At 41.7% G+C, this 22,571-nt stretch overlaps 1 protein-coding gene and 1 pseudogene across 4 annotated transcripts in view; both read right to left on the bottom strand.

The window, feature by feature from the left end:
- Positions 1-821: 821 nt before the first annotated feature.
- Positions 822-22,571, bottom strand: part of CRCP (CGRP receptor component) — a 64,031-nt gene continuing 42,281 nt past the window's right edge. For all 4 annotated transcript variants that reach the window (XM_029220157.1, XM_029220154.1, XM_029220155.1 and 1 more), the window contains 2 exons: positions 14,787-14,844; positions 822-9,713 (listed from right to left, as the gene is read on the bottom strand). In XM_029220157.1, coding sequence (XP_029075990.1) covers positions 9,564-9,713; positions 14,787-14,844 — 208 coding nt within the window. In that variant the 3' untranslated portion in view covers positions 822-9,563. The remainder of the gene's footprint in view (positions 9,714-14,786; positions 14,845-22,571) is intronic.
- Positions 18,615-19,115, bottom strand: LOC114893875 (annotated as a pseudogene).

Here is a 22,571-nt window from a genome sequence, read left to right as displayed (position 1 = left end):
GTTCATTAGCGCTAAATACATTTACATTGTTGTGCAATGAATTTCCAGAACTCTTTTCAACTTGCAAGCAAAACTGAAATCTATAACCATTAAACAACAACCGATTATCTACTCCCCCTGGTCCGTGGAAACCACCATTCTATGTTTGTTATGATTTTGACTATATCTCATATAAGTGGAACCATAAAGTATCTGTCCTTTTGTGACTGGTTTATTTCACTTAGCATAATATCCCCAAGTTTCATCCATGCTGTAGCATGTGTCAGGTTTTCCTTTATGGCTGAATTATATTCCAGTATATGTATAGATCACGTTTTGTTTATCCATTAATCTGTCAATGGACACTTCAATTTGCTGCCACCTTTTGGATAGTGAGAATAATGCTCCTATGAACATGGGTGTACAAATACGTCTTTTAGATCCTGCTTTCAATTCTTTGGGTATATACCCAGAAGTGGAATTGCTGGATTATACAATAATTCTATGCTTATTTTTTTGAGGTCCTGCTATACTGTTTTCTATATGTTACGCCATTTTACATTACCATCAACAGTACATAAGGGTTCCAATCTCTACATCCTCCCCAACACTTGTTATTTTGTTTTGTTTTATAGTAGCTATTCTAATGGGTGTGAGGTGATTCTCTCTCATTTTTGAGGGGTAGTTTTGCCAGGTATAGAATTCTCAGTTCAAAGTCTTTTTTTTTTTCAGCACTTTAAATACATCATCCTGTTCCCTTCTGGCCTCCAAAGTTTTTGCTGAGAAATTAACTGATAATCTTATTGATGATCCCTTGCACGTGACGAGTCACCTTTCTCTTGCTGCTTTCAACATTGTCCTTATTTTTCTATAGTTTGATTACAATGTGTCTTGGTGTGGGTCTTTCTGGATTTATCCTACTTGGATTTTAAACTTCTTTGATTTGTAGATGCATGTCTTCACAAATTTGGGTAGCTTTTGGCCAATATTTCTTCAAATAATCTCTTCCTCTTTCTCTCTTCTTCTGGTACTTGCATATACATATATTGGTCCTCTTGTTGATGTGCTGTTAAGTCCCTAAGGATCTGTTTGTTTTCCTTTTTTGCTCCTGTGCTGATTCTTTCTTCTGCCTTCTCAAATCTGTTGTTGAACCCTCAGTGAAATTTTCAATTAAGCTATTGTATTTTTCAGCTCCAGAATGTTTCCTTTTTATAATTTGTTACTATTCTCATTTTATTCATATATCATTTTCCTGATTTCCTATAGTCCTTTGTATGTCTTCCTTTAACTCTTTAAGCTTATTTCAGACAGTTGTTTTAAAGTCTATATTTAGTAAGTCTGATACCTATGTTTCTTCAGGGGAGGTTCCTGCACTTCATTTTCTTCCTTTGAATAGGCCAGGCTATCCTGTTCCTTGCAAGTTTTTTGTTGTTGAAAATTGGGCATTTGAAAAAACAACCACCTCTCCTAGCCTTGGCAAACTGGGTCTATGCCAGCAAAATCGTTTACTGATTAGGATATGTTGTGAGCCTTAGGATCAGCCAAAGTAGAAAGCTAAGTCTTCAGATGTGTTCTTAGCATACATCTCACCTGGATCTGTGTACCTTTTGTGATTTCTCTCTATACAAATTGCTTTTATATGTCTTACACAGAGTCTTACTCATTTCTCCCTGGGGCCTTAGATAGTCTATTGTATGTCTCCACCCACAGTGTCTTGTCTTAGGTGTCTTGTGAGTCTAATTCTACTGATTTTATAAGCAATTATTGTCACTTTCTATTGAGTTCCCCTGCAGAGATCCAATTAGGGGAAACAGAAACTAGTTCTTCAGGCAGCTCCCAGACAAGTTAGAATATTGCAAATAAGGTTTGCTCTGCTCCCTTCAGTTTGAAGGAGGGAACTGAGATACGGGCTTCTGCCTCCTCCAGAGCAAGATTGCCCAGAGGTGAGGGGACAAGGGTGAGCAAAAATTCCACAAAATTTTCTACCATTTTGAATGTAGCTTTTTCTTGATTGGCCATTCTTGGTTACTGTAGGCCTCTGACTGTTTTCCAGAGCTCGCACAAGCTCACTTTAGCTAGCTTTTGGTTGTTTTTAATGTCTCTGTTGTGAAACAAGAGGTTGGAGCTTCCTAGCTCTCCATTTTGCTCATGTCATATAGATTTTTTATTCTCAATGTCATAGGAAGACTTTCAGTTTTTGAGCTGAGGGTATGATGTAAAGAAAGACTATTTTAGGTATATTAAGTACAGACAGGGTACACAATGGATCAAAACAGTGGAAGCATTAAATTAACCTGTCTTATCTTGCAAGCCATATGCAACTTGAGGTTTGACTCTATGGCCCAAGGATATAGCACTGAACCTGGCACATACTATGTGCTCAACAAACCTTTGTTGAACCTAAAATCATAGCTTATGTGACTGAACACAGAATCCTCAAGCCAGCCCTATAGTGTGTGGCAGGTAAGAAGGTCAAGACTAAACACACTTTAAGACTTCTGCATCATGCTAGTGGGTAGAATCTACACCAGGATTCAGCATGCCAGCTCTTGAAGCATCCATGGGAAGAGTGCAGATGTCCTACAGAACACAATGAGGACCTCATGAGGAAGATTATCGGTGGAGAGGGAACCTTCTCCTCCCCACTCTGGAACCATCTAAACAAGGATCAGCAAATTACAGATTACTGCCCAATTCTGTAAATAGTTGTACTGGAACACAGTCCCACTCATCTATATATTGTCCATGGCTGCTTTCATGCTGTAACAGCAGAATTATGTAGTTGTGATGGTAATTTGTGACCTGCAAAGGCTAAAATACTATCTGGCCCTTTACAGATGAAGCTTGCTGATCCCTGTTCTAAACAGTAGAGTGAAGTCTAAAGGGGCTAGAGGCTGCTGTGGATTACATGACATTTAATAAGGGCCTAAAATGACAGAGAACTCAGTAGTCCACAGGAACCGACCGATGAAACTTAGTCACTTTCTTTTCAGGGAGAGAATACTTTGGGGGGGGGGGGCGGCGGGGAACAGGGACAGGTTTCAACAAATGGTGCTAGGATAAATGGATATGCAAAAGAATGAAGCTGGACTCCCTCCTCACACCATATACAAAAATAACCTCAAATGGATTGAAGGCCTAAATGTATAAAAGTTTTAGAAGTTACACAGTAGCAAATATTTATGACATTGGTTTAGGCAATGGATTCTTAGATATGAGGCCAAAATTAGAAGCAAAAACAACCAAAAAGAGATATACTGGATTTTATCTAAATTAAAAACTTAGGTGCTCCAAAGGACACCATAAAGAAAGTGAAAAGACAACCCAAAAATGGGAGAAAATAACTGTATATCATATATCTGCCAAGGGCCTAGTATCTAGATTATATAAAGAAATCTTACAATTCAACAATAAAGACAAACAACCCAATTAAAAATGGGCAAAGGAGAAGAACAAAGCTAGGAGTCTGATGCTACATGACTTTAAGATTTAATACAAAGCTACAATAATCAAGGCAATGTGACATTGGTGAAAGAATAGAAAACAGACCAATAGAAGAAAATAGAGCCTAGAAACAGACCCACACAAAGAAAATCAACTGATCTTTGCCAAAGGAACAAAAGCAACTGAATGGAGAAAGGACAGTCTTTTCCACAAATGGTGCTGGAGCAACTGAATATTCACATGCAAAAATGAATGTAGCGACTTCCCTGGCAGTCCAGTGGTTAAGACTCCACGCAACCAATGCAGGGAGAGCAGGTTTGATCCCTGGTAGAGGAACTAAAATCCCACATGCCACGAGGCATAGCACCCTCCCCCAACCCCGCAAAAAAGAATGTAGACAAAGGTCTTAGACTTTTTACAAAAATTAACTCAAAATGGATCATAGACTTAAATGTAAAATGCAAAACTATAAAACTCCAAAAGATAACACAGAAGAAAATCTAGGTGACCTTGGGCTTCATGATGACATTTTAGGTACAATATCAAAAGCATGATCCATGAGGGAATTCCCTGGCGGTCCAGTGGTTAGGACTCTGCGCTTCCAGTGCAGGGGGAGCGGGTTTGATCCTTGGTCAGAGAACTAAGATCCCACATGCCACACAGTGAGGCCAACAACAAAAAAAACCATGAACCATGAAAGAAAAAATGGATAGGATGGACTTCATTAAAATTAAAACTTCTGCCCTGTGAAAGATACTGTTAAGAGAATGAAAAGAGAAGCCACAGAGACTGGGAGAAAAATATTTGTAAAACACATATTTGATAAAGAACTAGTTTCCAAAATATATTTTAAAAACTTCTTAAATCTCAAAAGCCTAATGAAAAAATGAGCAAGAGATCGGGACACTTCATCAAAAAAGACAGAGAGATGGCAGATAAACATATGAAAAGATGCTGAACATACATCTTTAGGGAACTGCAAATTAAAACAACAATGTGATAATATCGCACACCTATTAGAGTGACCAAAATCCAAACCACTGACACCACCAAATTCTGGTGAGGATGTGGAACAAAAGAAACTCTCATTCATGCTGCTGGTGATGCAAACTGGTGCAGCCACTTTGGAAGACAATTTGTCAGTTTCTTATAAAGCTAAACATACTCTTACCATATGATCCAACTATCACACTCCTTGGTATTTACACAAATGAGTTAAAAACTCCTGTCCACATAAACCTGCACACAAATGTTTATAGCAGCTATTTTTGATAATTGCCAAAACTTGACAGTAACCAAGATTTCCTTCAACAGGTGAATGGATAAACAATCTGGTAGATGCAGACAATGAAATATTATTCAATACTAAAAACAAATGAACTGTCATGCTATGAAATGACATGGAGTAACCTAAGTGAAAAATCCAACCTGAAAAGGTTACAAACTGTATGATTCCAACTATACGACATTCTGAAAAAGGCAAAACTATGAAGACAGTGAAAAGATCAGTGGTTGCCAACAATTTAGAGGAAGGGAGGGAGGGATGAATAGGTGGAACATACGGTATTTTTAGGGCACTGAAAGTATTCTGATGACACTGTAATGATGTCACATATAACATTATATATATAATATTACATATTTGTCAAAACCCATTCTAGGTATGCATTACTGCACTTTCTGCACTTACATTAGGTTCACAAAGAATGAACCTAATGTAAGCTATGGACTTTTAGTAACGATGTACCAATACTGGCTCATCAACTGTAACAAATGCACCACACTAATGCAAGATGTTAATAGGGGAAACTGTGTGTTGGGAGGGGTGGGGACAAGGGACTATACAGGAACTCTCTGTACTTTCTGCTCAATTTCTCTGTAAACCTAAAACTCCTTGAAAAAACAAAATCTATTAATTTTTTAAGGTGCAAAGGATTTCAACAGGCATTTTTCCAAATAAGATATACAAGTGGCCAATAAGCACATGAAAAGATGCTCAACCTTAGGAGCTACTAGGGAAATACAAATAAAAACCACGAGATAGCACTTCACAAACACTAGGCTGGCTATAATCAACAAGAGGGACAATAACAAGCGAAAGATTGGATTCCATCATTTTTGGCCATGCCGCGCGGCTTGTGGGACCTTAGTTCCCTGACCAGGGATTGAACCCTGGCCATGGCAGTGAAAGCGCCGAGTCCTAACCACTGGACTGCCAGGGAATTCCCTGGATTCCATCTTGTGCTGTTGGTGGAAACATGAAATGGTACATGTACTATGGAAAACAGTTTGGTAGTTCATCAAAAAGTTAAACACAGGGACTTCCCTGGTGGTCCAGTGGTTAAGATTCTGTGCTTCCACTGCAGGGGGCATGGGTTTGAACCCTGGTTGGGGAACTAAGATTCCGCATGCCACAAGGCATGGCCAAAAAATTAATTAAAAAAAAAAAAGTTAAACACAGAGTTACCATATGACCCAACAATTCCACTCCTAGGTACATATATTCAAGAAAGGTAAACAGTCACAAAAGATTTATATATGAATGTTCACAGCAGCATATTCATAACAGCCAAAGAGTAGACACAACCCAAATGTCTATCAATTGATGAATTGATAAACAAAATGTGGTATATCCATTCAATGAAGTATTATTCAGCCATAAAAAGGAATGGTACAACACATTTGAGCCTTGAAAAAATTATGCTAAATGAAAGAAGTCAGATACAAGGGGCCATATACTGTATGATTCAATTGACATGAAATGTCCAAAATAGGCAAATACAGACAGACAGAAAGTAGAAAGTAGATTACTGGTTGCCAGGGACTATGGGTAATTGGGAATGACTGCTAACGGATATGGGGCTTCTTTTAGGGGTGATGAAACCATTTTGGAATTAGGTAGTAGTGATGATTGTATAATCTTGTGATTATACTCAAAACCACTGAGTGGTATATTTTAAAATGATAAATTTTATGGTACATGAATTATATCTTTTTTTTTTTAAGATTTTTTTGATGTGGAACATTTTTCTCTTCTATAAGTCTTTATTAAACTTGTTACAACATTGCTTCTGTTTTATGTTTTGGCCCCTTGGCCACGAGGCACGTGGGACCCCAGCTCCCTGACCAGGGAACAAACCCACACCCCCTGCAATGGAAGGCTAAGTGCAGCTTCCACTGGACTGCCAAGGAAGTCCCTGTGAATTATACCTTTATTTTTAAAATATGTAAAAGGATTTCTGGCCAGTTCTGGGCAGTTTTGCTTCCTTTTATCCCCTTAGTTCATTGTGTAATTAAATAAGATTGACGATCCTTTTCAGGGTATGTGGTCTGTTTTATAGTTTACTGAGAAATGATCCATTTACACAAGCAGTAATAAATTGATTTCAGGGGAGAAAATGATTTAGCAAAGAATATACGGGAGGATTGATCCTCTCATCTCTCACTAGGGTATAAGCTCTTGAGAGCTGGTATGCTTACACAATGTCTGATTAGGAAAACAGTACCCATTATTTTATGAACAAGCCTTGAATAAGTGGCAAGTCCTCTGAGGTGGTAGTGGGTCATACAGCAACTTTTAAGCAAAAAGAGGCAAGGAAATTATTTGGATAAACCTCTGAGAGTCAACTTCATCTTTTAAGAGTTCAGCAGTACCTTCTTGAAAGATCAATCCCCTCAGTGCTGCATCTCCCAGAGTGACTGGACCGGGTGTCAGTCTCCATGTTTGGGACATAACTTAACTATCCACTATACATTTAATAACTTTTGCAGAGGCCAAGGACAACATGGAAATAAACAGATTTTTTTTTTCTTTTTAAAGAATAAAACAGTCACCTGGTCAAAAACTGAAGCCATACAGAAGGACATAAAATGAAAAGCAAGTCTCATAGACTCCCAGCTCTCATTTCCAGATATGATCCTGGTTAAGTTTCTGTGTAAATTACAACCTTTTATTTCTGAAATGTTGATTACTAATGCTATGGGAATATTACAAAGACCATATTTCTTATAAAGGTTAAGTCTCCTAGAGCCTGTCTGACTTAATCAGAAACTTAATCAGAGGCTAAATTCAGGTCCCAAATAAAGAAACTTAAAATTTTCTTGAAATCCAACACAAAAATTTAGATCTAAATAGATTCAACTTAAGAAAAAAATTAAAATTAAAAAAATACATATATATGTTAGCTTTTAAGTCAGATTTCATTTCACTTCTTCCTATCCATAGCAAAACAAACTCTTCAAAGATTTATAAAAATAGCACAAGTTGGCAGTCACCTGCAAACAATTTATTATTAACTAATTAAGCCCTAAATCCATGAAGAAAAAGCACCTAACACACTCAAGGTCAAAATGCAACAAAAATAATACAAGCACATGCATGCCTTGACAAATCAACAGCTCCTGGTAAAATTCCTGATACTCAAAAGAGAGATTTAAAAATAAATGCCCTGGGCCTTTATCACCTTCTGAGATGACCCATACTCTGTCTGCGGAGTGTGTTTCTCTCTAAATAAATCCACTTCTTACCTATCACTTTGTCTCTCACTGAATTCTTTCTGCAATGAAAAATAAAAATAAAAATATAAATGCCCTGTACGTGTATGGCTGATTCATTTTGTTGTGCAGTGGAGGCTAACACAACATTGTAAAGCAAACATACTCCAATAAAAATTAATTTTAAAAATATAAAATAAAAAATAAATGCCCTGTTAATTTCAATGTTGCCTGTAAGCAGATCTCAACTGATCTTTAGATGATAAGGTTAAGATGAACATAACTGCCTATTGGCAGGGGTGGTGGGGAGGCTGAAATAACCTGGGAATTCCAAGGGGTGGGAAGTAATCCAATTAACAGAAGCACTGAAAATGTGATCTTACAACATGAGTACCAATTTGAAAAATTAATGTCTATGGGCATTTTCTTCCCCAAATAGGGAGCAGAGTGAATATGGGAAATTAATTTTTAACAATATTCCTAGGATCTAAGGCAACTACATGTCTGGGGCTACTAAACTCTCCAAAGCCTGAATATTAACAAGTTCTTCACATGGTAATTATTCTAATATTTTAAATTCAAAAACTGATGCAACAGTCAACAAATTCAAATTCTTATTAATTAACCTCTAGCTCTTCATATTCCATCCACAAAAAGAGCTACATAACTGTACCCTCTCCATTTTTGGGTTTTTTTTTGTTTCGAGCCACAATTTGCACCTTGTGGGATCTTAGTTCCTCGACCAGGGATTGAACCCATGCCCTCAGCAGTGAAAGTGCAGAGTCCTAACCACTGGAACCCCAGGGAATTGCCCTTTTTAAAAGATGCAAACAATTTGCCCATTGTGCAAATGAAGCTCACCTGGCTTCAACAGGCAGAGCCTGTCACAGGGCAGGAAACTGAAGGTATTCTGAAAGGCAGGTGACACGGTCATTCAGTGTGGAGTGCCTCTTTTCAACTGGAGTGAGCTGGTGCCCTACCATTTAAGACTAATTAGTGAGCTGTAAACAAAGCCCATGCCAGCAGAGGAAAGGGGCCTTTAGACCTAATGAAGAGTTGTCCAGGCGTTCTCTTATCTCTGCTGTTCTCAAGGAAAAGATTCCTCTAAGGTGAGCCCAGTTCAGCGGCTCATTTTAACTTAGAGCAACTATTTGCTGCTTCGGGAGTTTTTAGTCGTCCAACAGGATTCTCATAACTCAGCTCTCATCCTAGCAGTGCTCTGCATGCCTGCTTGGGAAGCTCCTGGGGAAGCAGGTGAAATTAATTAAGATATGGCCCATCAAGGCCAGTGCAAGTATTTTACCAGCTGTGTACAGGGACCTTCCCACAACCATGGCAAAGGCCACAGAAGAAATATTTTTACCACAGAGAGTTCCATAGTATTGTCCTCTTGGACTCACTCTTCCTCTCTTTAGCTCTCTGCCCTGACAACCTCAGCCTATCCACCATGTTTCTTCTTTCAGAGGCACAAGGATTTCTTTTTAGCTTGTTTTTGAGAAAGGCTTATTTTTGTGGTTTACCCAACTAACCGGGAAATCAGGCCTGTTGGGATAGAAGGTAAAACCAAATAAATAATCCTCTGAACGTCTGGGAAATAGCTGCTGGGCCTTTCAACTTCACGAGACACTTGGGCCAGTTGTGCTCTTCTATGCTGGGTCCTCTTCGTCCATTGTCACGTCATCGCTGGTATTTTGCTTCTGCTCAGCCTCTGGCCCCGCAGGGAGGATGCTTGTGACGGTGTGGAGCAGAGCTTCTATCTGCTCCTCTGTCAGCCGTTCTTCACTCTCCTCCACCATCTGCAGAAGGAAAAAAAACCCTCCAGGAGTTACAATGGGGCCTCACAGACAGGGCCCTGCCCATGTTGTTCCTGGTCCCGGCCCAGCCCCTCAGCACAGAGCTCAGGGCCTAGCTCCTGAGCTGCCCAGGGTCTCTAGGTCCTTTCCATCTTGGCTCCACGGGAGAGGGAAGCCAGCTCAAATTCCAGGGTAAGCTGATGTGGCCGCTCCAAACGGGTCAGTGAAAAAAGCGAGTTGCAGGTTAGCATTTTTCCTTAAAAAGCAAAGCCTAACAGCTCTCTACTCACTCATACACACACACGCGTGCACGCACACACACACACTCATACACATACACATACACACACACACACACACACACACACACACACATGAATATGCTGTTTATGCAAAGAAAACTCACCTCTGGGGAGAGAAATGGCATTTTATATACTTTTGTATATAACAACAAGCCCATCTGTAACTTATGAATAGTATCAACAACTCATTTGATGACTGCCCGCTATGTGCCAAATGGCCTGTATATTTTTCTATTCCTCACTACTACCAACACTGACAAGACCCATCAGGGAGCTCTTGCGCCTGGCACTGCGCCTTGCACTTCACACCCATTATTTCTTTTAAACCTCACAGCAAGTCCAGCAAAGGGCAGAACTACAATCCCAAGCCAGACCTGCCCATCTCTAACACCTACAATCTAACACACACACCGTGGCCTTGGTCATCTCCTGGGAATGCAGGAGTCTGATGAGTGATGGCTGGGAAACAATCTCCCACCACCCCATCAAAGGTCCACTTAGAGCCCAGTTTCTGACATGGTCCTGGATATCTGAACACACAGATGATATCCACGATTTGTAGCCTCACCTCTAATTCTCAATATGTTAATTAATACAAACATGATGTCATCAACCACCTCTGTAAAAGCAGTATGCAGGCGGTCAAGTTACTTAACCACGCTCACTTGGTGGCATTAGCCATCTATCACAAATAGCTTTCTCAGTTAAAGGTGTCCAGGGTCCTACCCTGTGGCATAACGATCTCTGAAATCTGGCAACTAAGACCAAAAGGAGTTTCAGAAAGAAATCCTGGCAGATTTGAGTAAAGCATGATGACAAGCTTGGCTCACAATCCTCACAAGGACTTCAGTCTGACTGCCTAGCTTCACAAACAACAGTACAGAATCTAAAGAAGCCAGGTGACATGCCCAAGATCAAAGTCCTGGCAAACCACTGGTCTCTTCATTCACCTCAGTCCAAAAATGTTTCCACAACTAGAGAAGAATCCTGGGTGTTCTAGAGTAAAGATCCAGGTGAACCAATGGGGCTTCTTCCCATCATACTGTGAAATAAAATGACCATATTCTAAAGATTCAAAGGTTCCATGTAACTTCTCTACTGAACAAGAAACAATCCTCAAAATCCCACTTTTACCATCAGCCATGTAAAATTACGGTCTGTAAAAGGAAATACTCTAACATACACCGCCTCCAAAGAATGAAGGAGGAGGAAGGAGGGATATATCTGACTTGATAATTTAATCTTGAGGAAAAAATGATCTCTATTTGGGAGAAAAGTGTCTCCAAGTTTATGAATAACTGGCACACACAGTTCATGATGAACTGTTTCCTCAGGGGAAGAGGTTGAAGGAGACTTAGACTGTTGTTAGACCAGTGACAACCTCCCTCCATTATCTGTGCTCCACAGTGGACCAGGGGTTTTCCTACAATCACTGCCACCAGAGCTTCTCTTCTCAATGATGCTGTACATAAAATGAGGACAATTTACAGACAAGTACATGGAGGCTCCGCATCACAAGGAAAACGTGATCTGTATCTCACAGCAAGCAGTGCAAGGTCTTTTGAGACTTTGAGTCCCAGCTCCTTCTAGAATACCACGGCCTCAAGTAAGAGGTTTCTATCATTTCCTCTCTTAGAGACATTGTATGGCACACCAGAGTCCACTGGTTTGAAAGTTTGGTTGTATGACCTCTGAGGGCTCTTTTTAGAAAACCAAACAGAGAGGATTTTGACAGGCCACCTTCTTGCATCCCGATCTCTGGGTCTGACAGATCCAGTTTCATCTAGGTGTGTTCTTAGCAACAGGGCTGACAAGCTTTACTAATTTTGCCAAATTTGCGGAGAGCAGAAGCTTTTATCAGCAAACAACCCTCAGGGATAATTAGAGTCGGGAAATTTTCTTTCCCAGTCACAGGAAGAAAACCTGAGCTGTACTAAGCAGAATGAAATATACACAAGAAAGAAACTTGCAGAAACCACAACTTACTAACCCCTCTCGGATCGCTAGAGTAAATAATAACTGTATTACTCCTCAGCTTTTCTTTCCAACAGAGGAAACAGCCCGATAAAGAAATGCAAAGCACCGTCTCAACATTCCCACACATTAAAGGGTTCAAGTTGTTCTGAATGTAAGGGCAAATGAAATGTAAAACTACAAAGTTTTTGTAGGCAGGTCAACATAAATGATAAATTTTTTATCATAGATGAAGATCACACTGGTTATCAGGGCTATCAGACTGGGCTGCTGCATTCCAAAAATGGTTGCTTCTCACTCTGAGCTGCCAAGCCTAACCTCCTACTTTCCTCAAAACAACGCAAAGTCTAACAGCAGCAGACACTTCTAGCTATATGACCCAGAACGGTTCACTTAACCTCTATATAGTTTGAGTTTTTCTAAAGTAAAACAAAAGTAACGCCTACAGTAAGGACCAAAGGAGAACATAATTTAAGCCATGGAACTATGTAATTCAAGCCTTTCTACAATCACTAAACTACAACAGGCACAGATGGTAGTGCTGTTCAGGACAGTGGCCTGTGAGGTCAGGGGGTTCAGGGGGTTCACGGTCCTGTCTTTAGGCCAGAGGACTCACAAATGGTCCCAAATGAATATATAGCAGGGCATGGCAGAGGTCACAGAGCTGGTGGCTTCCTCATTTCCTCACACACAGCAGGCAGCTGGCTGTGGATCTGAGGATCACAACAAATCATGGCTGAAGTTGAAATGAAAAAAAGAAGCTTCAGTCTCCAAAAGTGAGTCCTGACAAATGCTGAATATTGGGATTACTTCTGGACCCAGGGAGAATGAGTGGCTGTAAGGTTAACACAGGGAAATTCTCAAGTCCTCTGCACTTTCCACTCTAGGGAAAACCTCATTTCTTATCCCTTTCTGGTGAGAAGAGACACTGCTACAAATCTTGGTAAATGATTTGCTAACCCTTTGTAGCCAAATCCCAGGCTGGGAAAAATCTGGCCAAAAAACAGTCCCACTGCTGGGAAATAACACACCCAGTTTTTAACAAGGCCTATCTACCTGTGGAAAGGAGGGGATGCCACACACACACCTTTCTCCTCACCATGTAGAAGCACATGGCTTGGAGGAACAGAGTAAGGTTTCTGAATCAGACCCACTCAGCCACTTACTAACCAAGACTATGGTGAGGGCATTAAAGGTGACATATACAAAGCCCCTGGCACCAAGTCTGGCTTAGAGCAGGCAATCTTAATAGCAGCTAATCTTATCAGGTAATGAGAGCTTTCTACAGGCTCTGGGATGAGGTCATGCTAATCCTCCTCATCTCTTCTCTCCATCTGTCATTAAGCCATGAATAACATATGTTGCTGATTAAAGTTGGAAGAGACATGACATGTGATCCTTAAACCAGAAGGACAGGGATTAGTTTCTTGCTGTTTTGTTTTTTCTCTTTTCTAAGCTGAATCTCCAACATAGTTGAAAGCATCAGAATAATGAGGATATATAAAAAAAAAGGATCTCTGCTTAGCCAGAAGCCCAGTTCCCCCAGAAAGGTACCCTTTATGGAAGGAATTCTTCTAATTTAATTTTGGGTGCATTCTGAAGGGGAGAAACAAAATGCTGAGAAGACAGTAAAAGTTTTAGTCAAAAATTAAATACCCCACAATCCTTTTTAAGAAAGTTTTTTTTGTTTTGTTTTGTTTTTAAGCAACTCTAAATATCAGAGGTATTTTTGGCCATTTTCTTCTACATTTTTCTGAAGGAAACTTGACAAAGAGCTAAATACTTCTAAAACTGACTTTGAAAACTGCTTTATTCTCATTTTATTAATTCTTCAGCCAAACTTTTCTTTTACTCGCAGTTGAATGGCCTGCCTAATATTTGGAGCTTAACAGTGCTCTCTGCCCTGTACATGGAAGGAAAGCGTGGCACATGCCAGTACAGCAACCACCGGGTCTGCACCACTGGGCCTCATCTTCACACTCTCCTTATACCATCTCCACCTTTTACTCTGGCTTCCCCAATTCTAAAGCTTTATGCTGTTTGCATGTGTTGAGGTTCCACTGAATGGTTTCATGCGGGGAAACAAGATGATCAAATGTGTGGCTTTAGAAAGTGAACTCTGATCGTGGTGTAGAAGATGGACAGGAGGGGGCTGGACTGGAGGCAGGGAGAACGGTGAGAGGACAGGTGCAAGAGCCGAGCTGAGAAACAATTACAGGAATTAATGCAGTGCAGTATGGAGAGAAGAAAGAACAAGAGGAGGGAGAAGCAAGAGAACCTGGGACTGACTGACTAACTAGGAGATAAAGGGAAGGGAATGACTTCTGGGCTTCTAGCTTGGGACACTGGACCAGGAGGGTAAGAGAGAGCGAGCATGTGGGAAAGTGCACATGCACTCCATTAACCAAGAGAAGATACAGGAAAAGGAGGTTAAAGGGTGGGAGTGGGGGGAGATAAACACCAGAGTCATGTCGAATCTAATGTTTTTACCTGGTTGGCAATAACCTCTACAGGGAAGCAATGGCCAGAATAGTGTAGGACATCGGGGACACAAGGAGCTGCCAAGTCATAGCCCCAGACCCGACAGAAGGAATTGAATTTTCTCCAGTCCTTCCCTTTCCCGAAGTCCACACTAACTAGCATCAAACTGGTGAGGTTTCTTTTCACTTACAGAATGGGTGGTCTGGCAGTCTTTTCAAGTAATGGCAGTTCCTGGCTTGTCTGAGCTCAGCCTTTAGGACCCTTTCTACATCTCAGACCCAGAAACTAACCCGCCCAAATTCAAGCCTCCTTCACTCACCAGCTGGATCTCAACAGCAGTCACTGGCCTGTGATTCAACAGCTGAAGCTTTTCAGCTCTGTCAAAAGAAAAGTACAGAGCACTTAAAACTCTCATACCCCTAAGGATTTTGAGTCTTGACCAAGCTGTTTAGAGAACACTTTGTCAGATAACAAATGGAAGAACAACTTGGAACATGGCCCTCAGTTTCTTCAACTGTAAAACAAAAGAACGGGAGTAAGAGAGTCCTATATCAGTGACTCTTACTCAAGGGCACAAATGTGTATTAGAATCCTAATGGTACAGAGGCTTGGATTACAAGAAATGCATTGATAGCAGATAGCATAGGTGTAGTTTTAATAAATTTTATTTGGAAAATGTGAATAATGCTTTCTTAATCCAAATTATAGAAAGTAAAAGATTGACAAAATCATCTTGGTTGGTCATCACTTAGAAATGGTTGAGAATTCCTTTTTGAGATTAAGAGTAAATGTTATTCAGACTTGGCCTGTTATCTTAGTAAACAAAAACAAGGACTCTACGTGGACAGCAGTTAATACACAGTAGTATAAGACACAGTCTTCTGCCCTCAAAGAGCTTACAATCCAGTTGGGGAAAGAAGACAAATACAAAGAAATTTCAACAAAAGATTTAAGTAACAGTGAAGATACTCGTTATCATCTGTCACAATTTACAGCTCCTTGCTGAAGGGGTGGTTGAAATGTGTGGACTCTCAAAGATGACAGGACTTGAAAGAAAGTGGCTTCAATTACCACCCTTGTGCAGGTGACAATTTCTACATTTCTCTCTCAATCTGACCCTGGAGCTCCAGCTTCATCTTTCTTTCTTTCTTTTTTTAAAAATTTATTTATTTATTTATTTGTTTGCACCAGGTCTTAGTTGCAGCAGGCGGGCTCCTTAGTTGTGGCATGTGAACTCTTAGTTGCGGTACTCATGTGCGATCTAGTTCCCTGACCAGGGAACAAACCCAGGCCCCCTGCACTGGGAGCACAGAGTCCTACCCACTGCACCACCAGGGAAGTCCCTCCAACTTCATCTTTCAATTCAATAAACAATTCTGGAATAAAGTGATGAATAAGCCACAATTTCCACAGCCAGGTGTTTGGGGAAGCAGTACCAGATACCCAGTTCTCCCTAAGCCTTGGTTTCACCACCTGTCAAACAGGAATGACAACAGTACTTACTGATCTCATAAGGAGATTATGAGGGATGAAAATCTTACCATTTATAGCAGGAGCAGCTACCATTTACTGCATACCTTCCATATAGCAAGCACATTTAACCCTCAAACTTGACATTGAGATGGTAAAGAAATACTTTGTCCAAGGTTACACAGCTAGTAAATGGCAGAGCTGGGACTCTGCGATGAAAGCCCATGTCCATAACCATTCATAGTGTTCATAATGACGACCCACACAGTAATTTCCCTGTAAACGGTAGTCACAGTAAAAAGGCGGCTATAGTTAAACTCCACTCCTCACAGTCCCCCAAACATTCACTCTAGACTTCAGAGAGGAGACGACTCTTGCACTGCGCCCTTAAGGATTTTCTAGGCAAAAAGGAAAAGAGGAATGGGCGGTCAGGGAAGGAACAGTACAAGTAAACACCCAGAAGAACAAAAATTCATGGAGTTTCAGGAAATGGCTGCTAGAGAGGCTGTGGGACACAGGTTGAAAAAGCCATCTGGGACAAGGTCACAAAGGGCCCTGACTACCAACAGGCCAGATGTTACTCTGTAGACACTGGAGAGCAACTGAAGGAAGGAGTGGCTTGCTGGGTCTAGAACACCTGAGAAAATGGAGGCAGAGACACTGTAATACTCAAAAGTTGTGAACCTGGGCAGCAGTAGCAGCAGCAGCAGGAAAGGAAATGAGAGTCTGGACCTGTGAAATGCTCCTGGTCACCTTCAGGTACAGTCAACAGGACCTGACAACTGCCTAGGTTGGGTCGGGGGGTGGGGTGAAGGAAATGCGAGAGTTAAGGCTTACTGTCAGATGTTGAGCCTGTTTGGAAAAAATGTATTAATTGAAAATTTGAATTTGAGTTTGTGGTACTTTTGGAACCACAATGAAGAGGTCTCAGTCGAACAGCCTGTCTAGTTTTAGTTCTAGTTTGGTCTAGAACTAAAGAAAAAGAACAGAGCTGGCTTTATTATCAAGGAGTTACGTGAAACCACGAGAGTGGAAATCGTAGTCCAGAGACCAGCTGCTGAGTAAATGAAGACCCAGACAGAACACCATAAAACACCTCCATTCAAGGGGCCGGGAGAGAAATCAGCAAAGGAGCAAGGAGTGAAAAGAGAAAAAGAAAACTTAGGAGAGTGGTGTGATGGAAACCAAGAGAGGAAAAGTTCAGGACAGAGGGTATTATCAACAATGTCAAATGCTGAAGAGAGGAGAGCAGGTTAATGGTACAGAAGTCACTGGATTTGCCAAAAAGGAGGGCACTGGTGGCCTGGGCAAGTAGTTCAGTGGAATAAACAGTTACGGTGACAACTGGAGTGTGGGGACTGGGGAATAACTGTGGAGGAAATACCTCTTTTTTTTCTTTGTAATTCAATTATCATCACTTTATTCAAATCTTCAAAACAGTCTTTATTCTACATTTTTAGTATAAAAAACCCATAAGACAGATGCACCACAGTGCAGCTAAAGACATACAACACTGAACTTCCACAACAAACATAACATGTAGAGAACACAAAATTTAGGTGAACTGAAATTATAAGATAAAATAAAATCCAATTTCAGAAAACAAAAATCAAAAGATTAAGGATCCCGAAATATTCTTAGCCCTAGTGAGATTTCACTGGACTCAAGTCATTTTGGAGTGAGACATTCACAATATGACCCCATTAACCCAGCTTAGGAATTCTTGGGAGCCGTGAGTGGCCACATCAGGCACTCTGACAATAAATTGTAACCAATTTGTGATCTGAAAACTCCCCTTAATTTGGCTCTAAAGTCATCAGGCTTTTCAAAGGCATCCTCCTTGTCGCCCCTCTTATTTTAAACTGTTTCAGTACAGTTTCTATTGATATGCTTTGATATCAGGACAAGTTGTTTTTCTGGCAACAAAGCAAATTTGGGTTTGGTTCATGTATAAAGAGATGATCTTTAAGGAGGGTCCAAAGGCACTCTCCACTTCTGCCTAAGGAGATCCAAAGTGGAAATAAAGGGGTCTGTGCTTAGGGCACAGAGGGAACCTCAGAGGATCCTTGTAAAAGACTAGTTAAAAGACGACAAGTGGGAGAAGTGCAAGGAGAGAAGGAAATGGGTCTGACTGCTTTCTGTCCTGCACCACTGATTCAATGGAGACTGGTGGGAGGGAATGGAAGACTAGGGTAAAGGGTGGGATTAGGGCAAAGGGTGGAAAGGAAAAGGCAGACAACCAATGTGTTTCATTTATAACAAGTAATAAAAATCAAAGACTTACAGGAGATTAAAGACCAATCAGAATAATCTGGCAACTTTAATCAGAAGATCAAAGTTCTCTCCAAACCTAATTTCATGTTTTATTACTAAAAGCAAAGACCAGTATGGTACAGTATTACTCCAGAGAAACTAAAGGAAGGTCCCTAGGGCTGCTTCACTCACATTCATTTTATGAATGGATACACCCCCCTATATCAAAATGCTTCAGGGCAGTAATGCTACTACTATATATATGGTTTCTTATTAAGTTTGAAAAGTGATTGGAAGTTTGGGCACCAGAAAGACACCTCAACAACATGTGTCTAAACCGCAACTTCAGGTTAATGTGACTAAAGCAGTTATATTGTGAGAAGCTATGTGATGTCTTTCCTGGCACAGAGGTGGCCTTGGTTCCTCACCGGATGGTGTAGTCACCATCTGAGCCACCCATGGAGAAGTTTCTCTTCCACTGAGTTACAAGGACATGGGCTCCCTGCATGACTGCAAGCTGCGCAGTGGGAGGATACCCGGTGCTGTAGGAGGAACCGTGCCAGCAGCAGCCTCAGCTCCAAATCTGGAACCTTCATCACACCCTCCTCCCACCGGCACTGTTGAACCACCTGGAGATGGGACCAACCAGATACTAAGCCATGGGGACTCTGCAACCTAAAAGGCCAACGGCCACAGACTAGGCCGTGGGAAGATACCGTGAGGTGCCAGGAAAAGCAGCTGACACGGTGGGGACTGTGGCAGCCCCTGAGTGCACAAAGCTTGGATGGCAGACCTCTGAGCAGGCAGGTGAAGCATCAGTACAGGGTGGAACCTGAGGAAGATGCAAGGTCTGAGAGTACACAGGATTCCCAGGAGGCTGCGCAGGGTAGGCTGGCTGTGGTGGATACTGACCCCTGCCGTTCATGGAGGCTGTGGGTCTGGTTCAGCTCAGTGTCATGGACAGAAATGAGCTCTTGACAGGATAGAAGTAAAAAAGCAATTATAGCCTGAGGAGGGCAGGTTCTGAAGGGAAACTGAAGCATGTTTGTCGGCTAAGAACACAAGCAGGTGGAGAGGCTGAAATTACAGGAGAGAAAAGAAAAGACCCTCAAAAAAAACAAAAGTTCAAAGTTTCCGTGAAAAGGCTCATGTTTCACTGAGATCACAGCAATGGGGAAAGAAAAAGCAAATTTAAGGAGATGTGAAGGGACGTGAGTTCATTTTGGATAGTTTTCTCAGTGAAGCAAAAGTGAGGTCACCATCTGAGAGGTCTGGACGTGAAGAGGGTTAACAGGACTAAAAGCTGCAGAGAATCGAGTAAGGAGGAGACTAGGAATAAGACTAGGAATAAGCAAGCAGCTTTGAAGGACCAGCTGAGTTGGAAAATATGAATCCTCACTCAAAACAAAATTATTTATTTTAACCACCATCATCTAACAGCATGAATAAAGAATAAAGAGTAGGAAAAGACATGGCTGAATAAATGAACATCTCAGCTACAAATCAATCAAAGCAACAGAACTCAGTTTATTGAACAGTCATTATCCTGCCAGGCTCTGAAATGCTGGAAATGTTCCTACAGTTGCAAAAAGGATAAGTCTTCTACCGACAAAATCATTACAGCTACTCCCTGAAAAACCCCAACCTGGAGTCAAACCAACCAGTCAAGTTCTCTGCTCTGCACCCCCAGGAGCTGAGCCCTGCTGAAGTCAAGTCCCAGAACCACACGTACTGCAGGTGCCAGTTCTGGGGGCGGTGGTTACAAACATGCCCCCCGACTTCATAATCAGGCTTATTTTTATCATCTCTACTTTCTCTCCTTCACTTAATTCACTGCACTTTAGCTCCCCCCACAACTGGTCACCAAAACTGTTCTCATTAAAGGGCACAGGGAGCTCCATGCTGACCACTTTTTTTTTTTTTTTAATGAATTTACTTATTTTTGGCTGCATTGGGTCTTCATTGCTGCACATGGGTTATTTACAGACCTGGGTCTCAAAGGCAAGTCCTTCTACTCCTGGCAGACATGGCTGTACATCCTAAGGAGATCTCAGGATGAGACCTGGGGCTGCAAGCCAGGCTGCACTTCTTAAGAACAAAGTACCTCAAGCAAAATAATTTAAATGATTAGAGAACCAAATGCCTTGGGGAATTAACATGCTACAGGAAAAAATGACATAGGACTTAGTGTCAAAGTGATTTTAAGCTGAGTCTCAAAACTACCATTTTGCTGAATAAAGCTATAAAGTCAAATAAAACATGGTTCCTCCCAAACCTTCAAGAACTCTAGCAATGGAGGCTTTTAAGGAAATTAACGCAGCTCCAGTTTGTACTACTAGAACCAGACCACTTAAGGGCTATTATCTTGAATCTCCTCTTCCTGAGAGAATGGTAGAGAAAAACTCTATCGGGATATTCAGAAATAAGAATTAAAGAGCACTTCACCGCAGTTTTTGTTATAAATGTGATTCCTGTCTTAAACTGTACTGGCTAGCACAAAATGATCCAGGTCTTGATAGCATATGGCAAGCAGCCCCCTGAGTCACCAGGCACTGAGGCCAAATGAATTCCAGTGGGCTGCAATAGTTGGCTACCTCCCAGAGGAGCCGGGCCCAGGGACAGTGAACGAAGCCTACCGGCCCCCTCTACTGTTGTTTTCAGAACAACACTGCCTGCAGCTTTTGCTTCCTACAGTCATAGATAACCTGTGTGTCAATAAGAACCCTGGCATGTTCATCTGTCCCAGGAATCAACCATTTAATGAAAAGTAGACATTAAAGGGTCAAAAAGGACTTTACAAATCTTCAAATTTAGGATCACAAATGGAGAAAGAGAACTGAAATAAATCCTCCCCTGAATATTACAGTCTACTTGAAATATATATAGATTATGGCCAATCATGAATCAGCTTGCAAGGCAACTGAATAGTAGCCAGGTGCATATTTATAGCAGAAAAGATGTAGGGATTGCGAAGAAAAACACCAGGCAAACAGCTGAGAAGAGGTCTTAAAAATCGACCATTAGGACTTCTGTTGTAGACAAGATGGAGTAAACCCACTAAAGCCTCTTTCTGTTGTTTACAACAACAACAAACGCAAGACAAAACACAAAAGCAAAAACCTGGACTCTGAAAACAAAAGTAGGTGGACTGGAAAGGGAAACAAAACTTGAAGAAAGCTAGAACTAGTTGGTGGGACTTCCCTGGTAGTCCAGTGGTTAAGAATCCGCCTTCCAATGCAGGGGACACGGGTTCAATCTCTGGTTGGGGAACTAAGATCCCACATGTCGCCGGGCAACTAAGCCCGCGCACCTCAACTACTGAGCCCGCATGCCTCAACTAGAGAGCCCACGTGCCGCAGCGAAGAACCTTGCACTCTGAAGCCCACACGCCACAACTAGAGAAAAACCCGCGTGCCACCACAAAGTGCCTGCACGCTGCAACGAAGATTCTGTGCTGCAACTAAGACCCGATGCGTTCAAAGATAAATAAAGAAAATAATTTTTTTTGCTGTACACGGGCCTCTCACTGCCTCTCCCGCCGCGCAGCACAGGCTCTGGACGCACAGGCCCAGTGGCCACGGCCCATGGGCCCAGCCGCTCCGTGGCACACAGGATCCCCCCGGACTGGGGCATGAACCCGCGTCCCCTGCATCGGCAGGCGGACTCCGAACCACTGTGCCACCAGGGAAGCCCTAAAGTAAATATTTTTTAAAAAAAGAAAAAAGAACTAGTTGGTATGGGGGATGGATGTGAGTTTCTTTCTTTTCCTCCTTTCTCTCATAAGCCCTGATCCTCAGGACTGTCCTTAGCAGTACTGCCCTACAGCAGTAGTTTCACATGGAGCTGAAACTCCAAGAGAAATTCCATCTTTCTGGCCAGAAGACTGGGAAAAGGGGCCCCAGAGATCTGGAGATCTAGGTAAAGCCCACAACTCGAGGGCAGTTCCTCAGGGAGCCCTAGCAGTGGGTATATCCAGGAAGGGAGCCACTGTGGTCCAGAGTGCCAAGGAATATCTTTTTTTCCCCTCTCCTCTTTTTTCCTACCTTCTTTGCCCCAAGGGTGGCACCAGTAACAAATGCAAACAAAGGCAGCTAAAATGATGAGAGAAATCTAGTACTTGTGGCCAGAGGTCTAAAAAAGGGGGCACATGTGCGCCTGAGAGTCTGGGGGCAATCCCAGAGAGAAGAGCAAGAGAGAGGATTTCCCTAAATTTGAGTACCAATCAGCACAAATCTTAGGTTTAGCCCAAGCTATTCATGTGTAGAACAGCCCCAAACAACAAAGAGCAGAGACCCAGCACAGCAAACACACTGAGAAGTGAACAAGTTAAAACATAACTCCAGTCTCATATGCAAAAAAGATCCAAAGCAGCAGAACAAAC

Source organism: Monodon monoceros, unplaced genomic scaffold (assembly GCF_005190385.1).
Source record: "Monodon monoceros isolate NGI ecotype Baffin Bay Population unplaced genomic scaffold, NGI_Narwhal_1 Super_Scaffold_13, whole genome shotgun sequence".
Lineage (NCBI taxonomy): Eukaryota > Metazoa > Chordata > Mammalia > Artiodactyla > Monodontidae > Monodon > Monodon monoceros.
The sequence above is the reverse complement of the archived record's forward strand: the minus strand, read 5'-3'. Positions and strand labels throughout refer to the sequence as shown.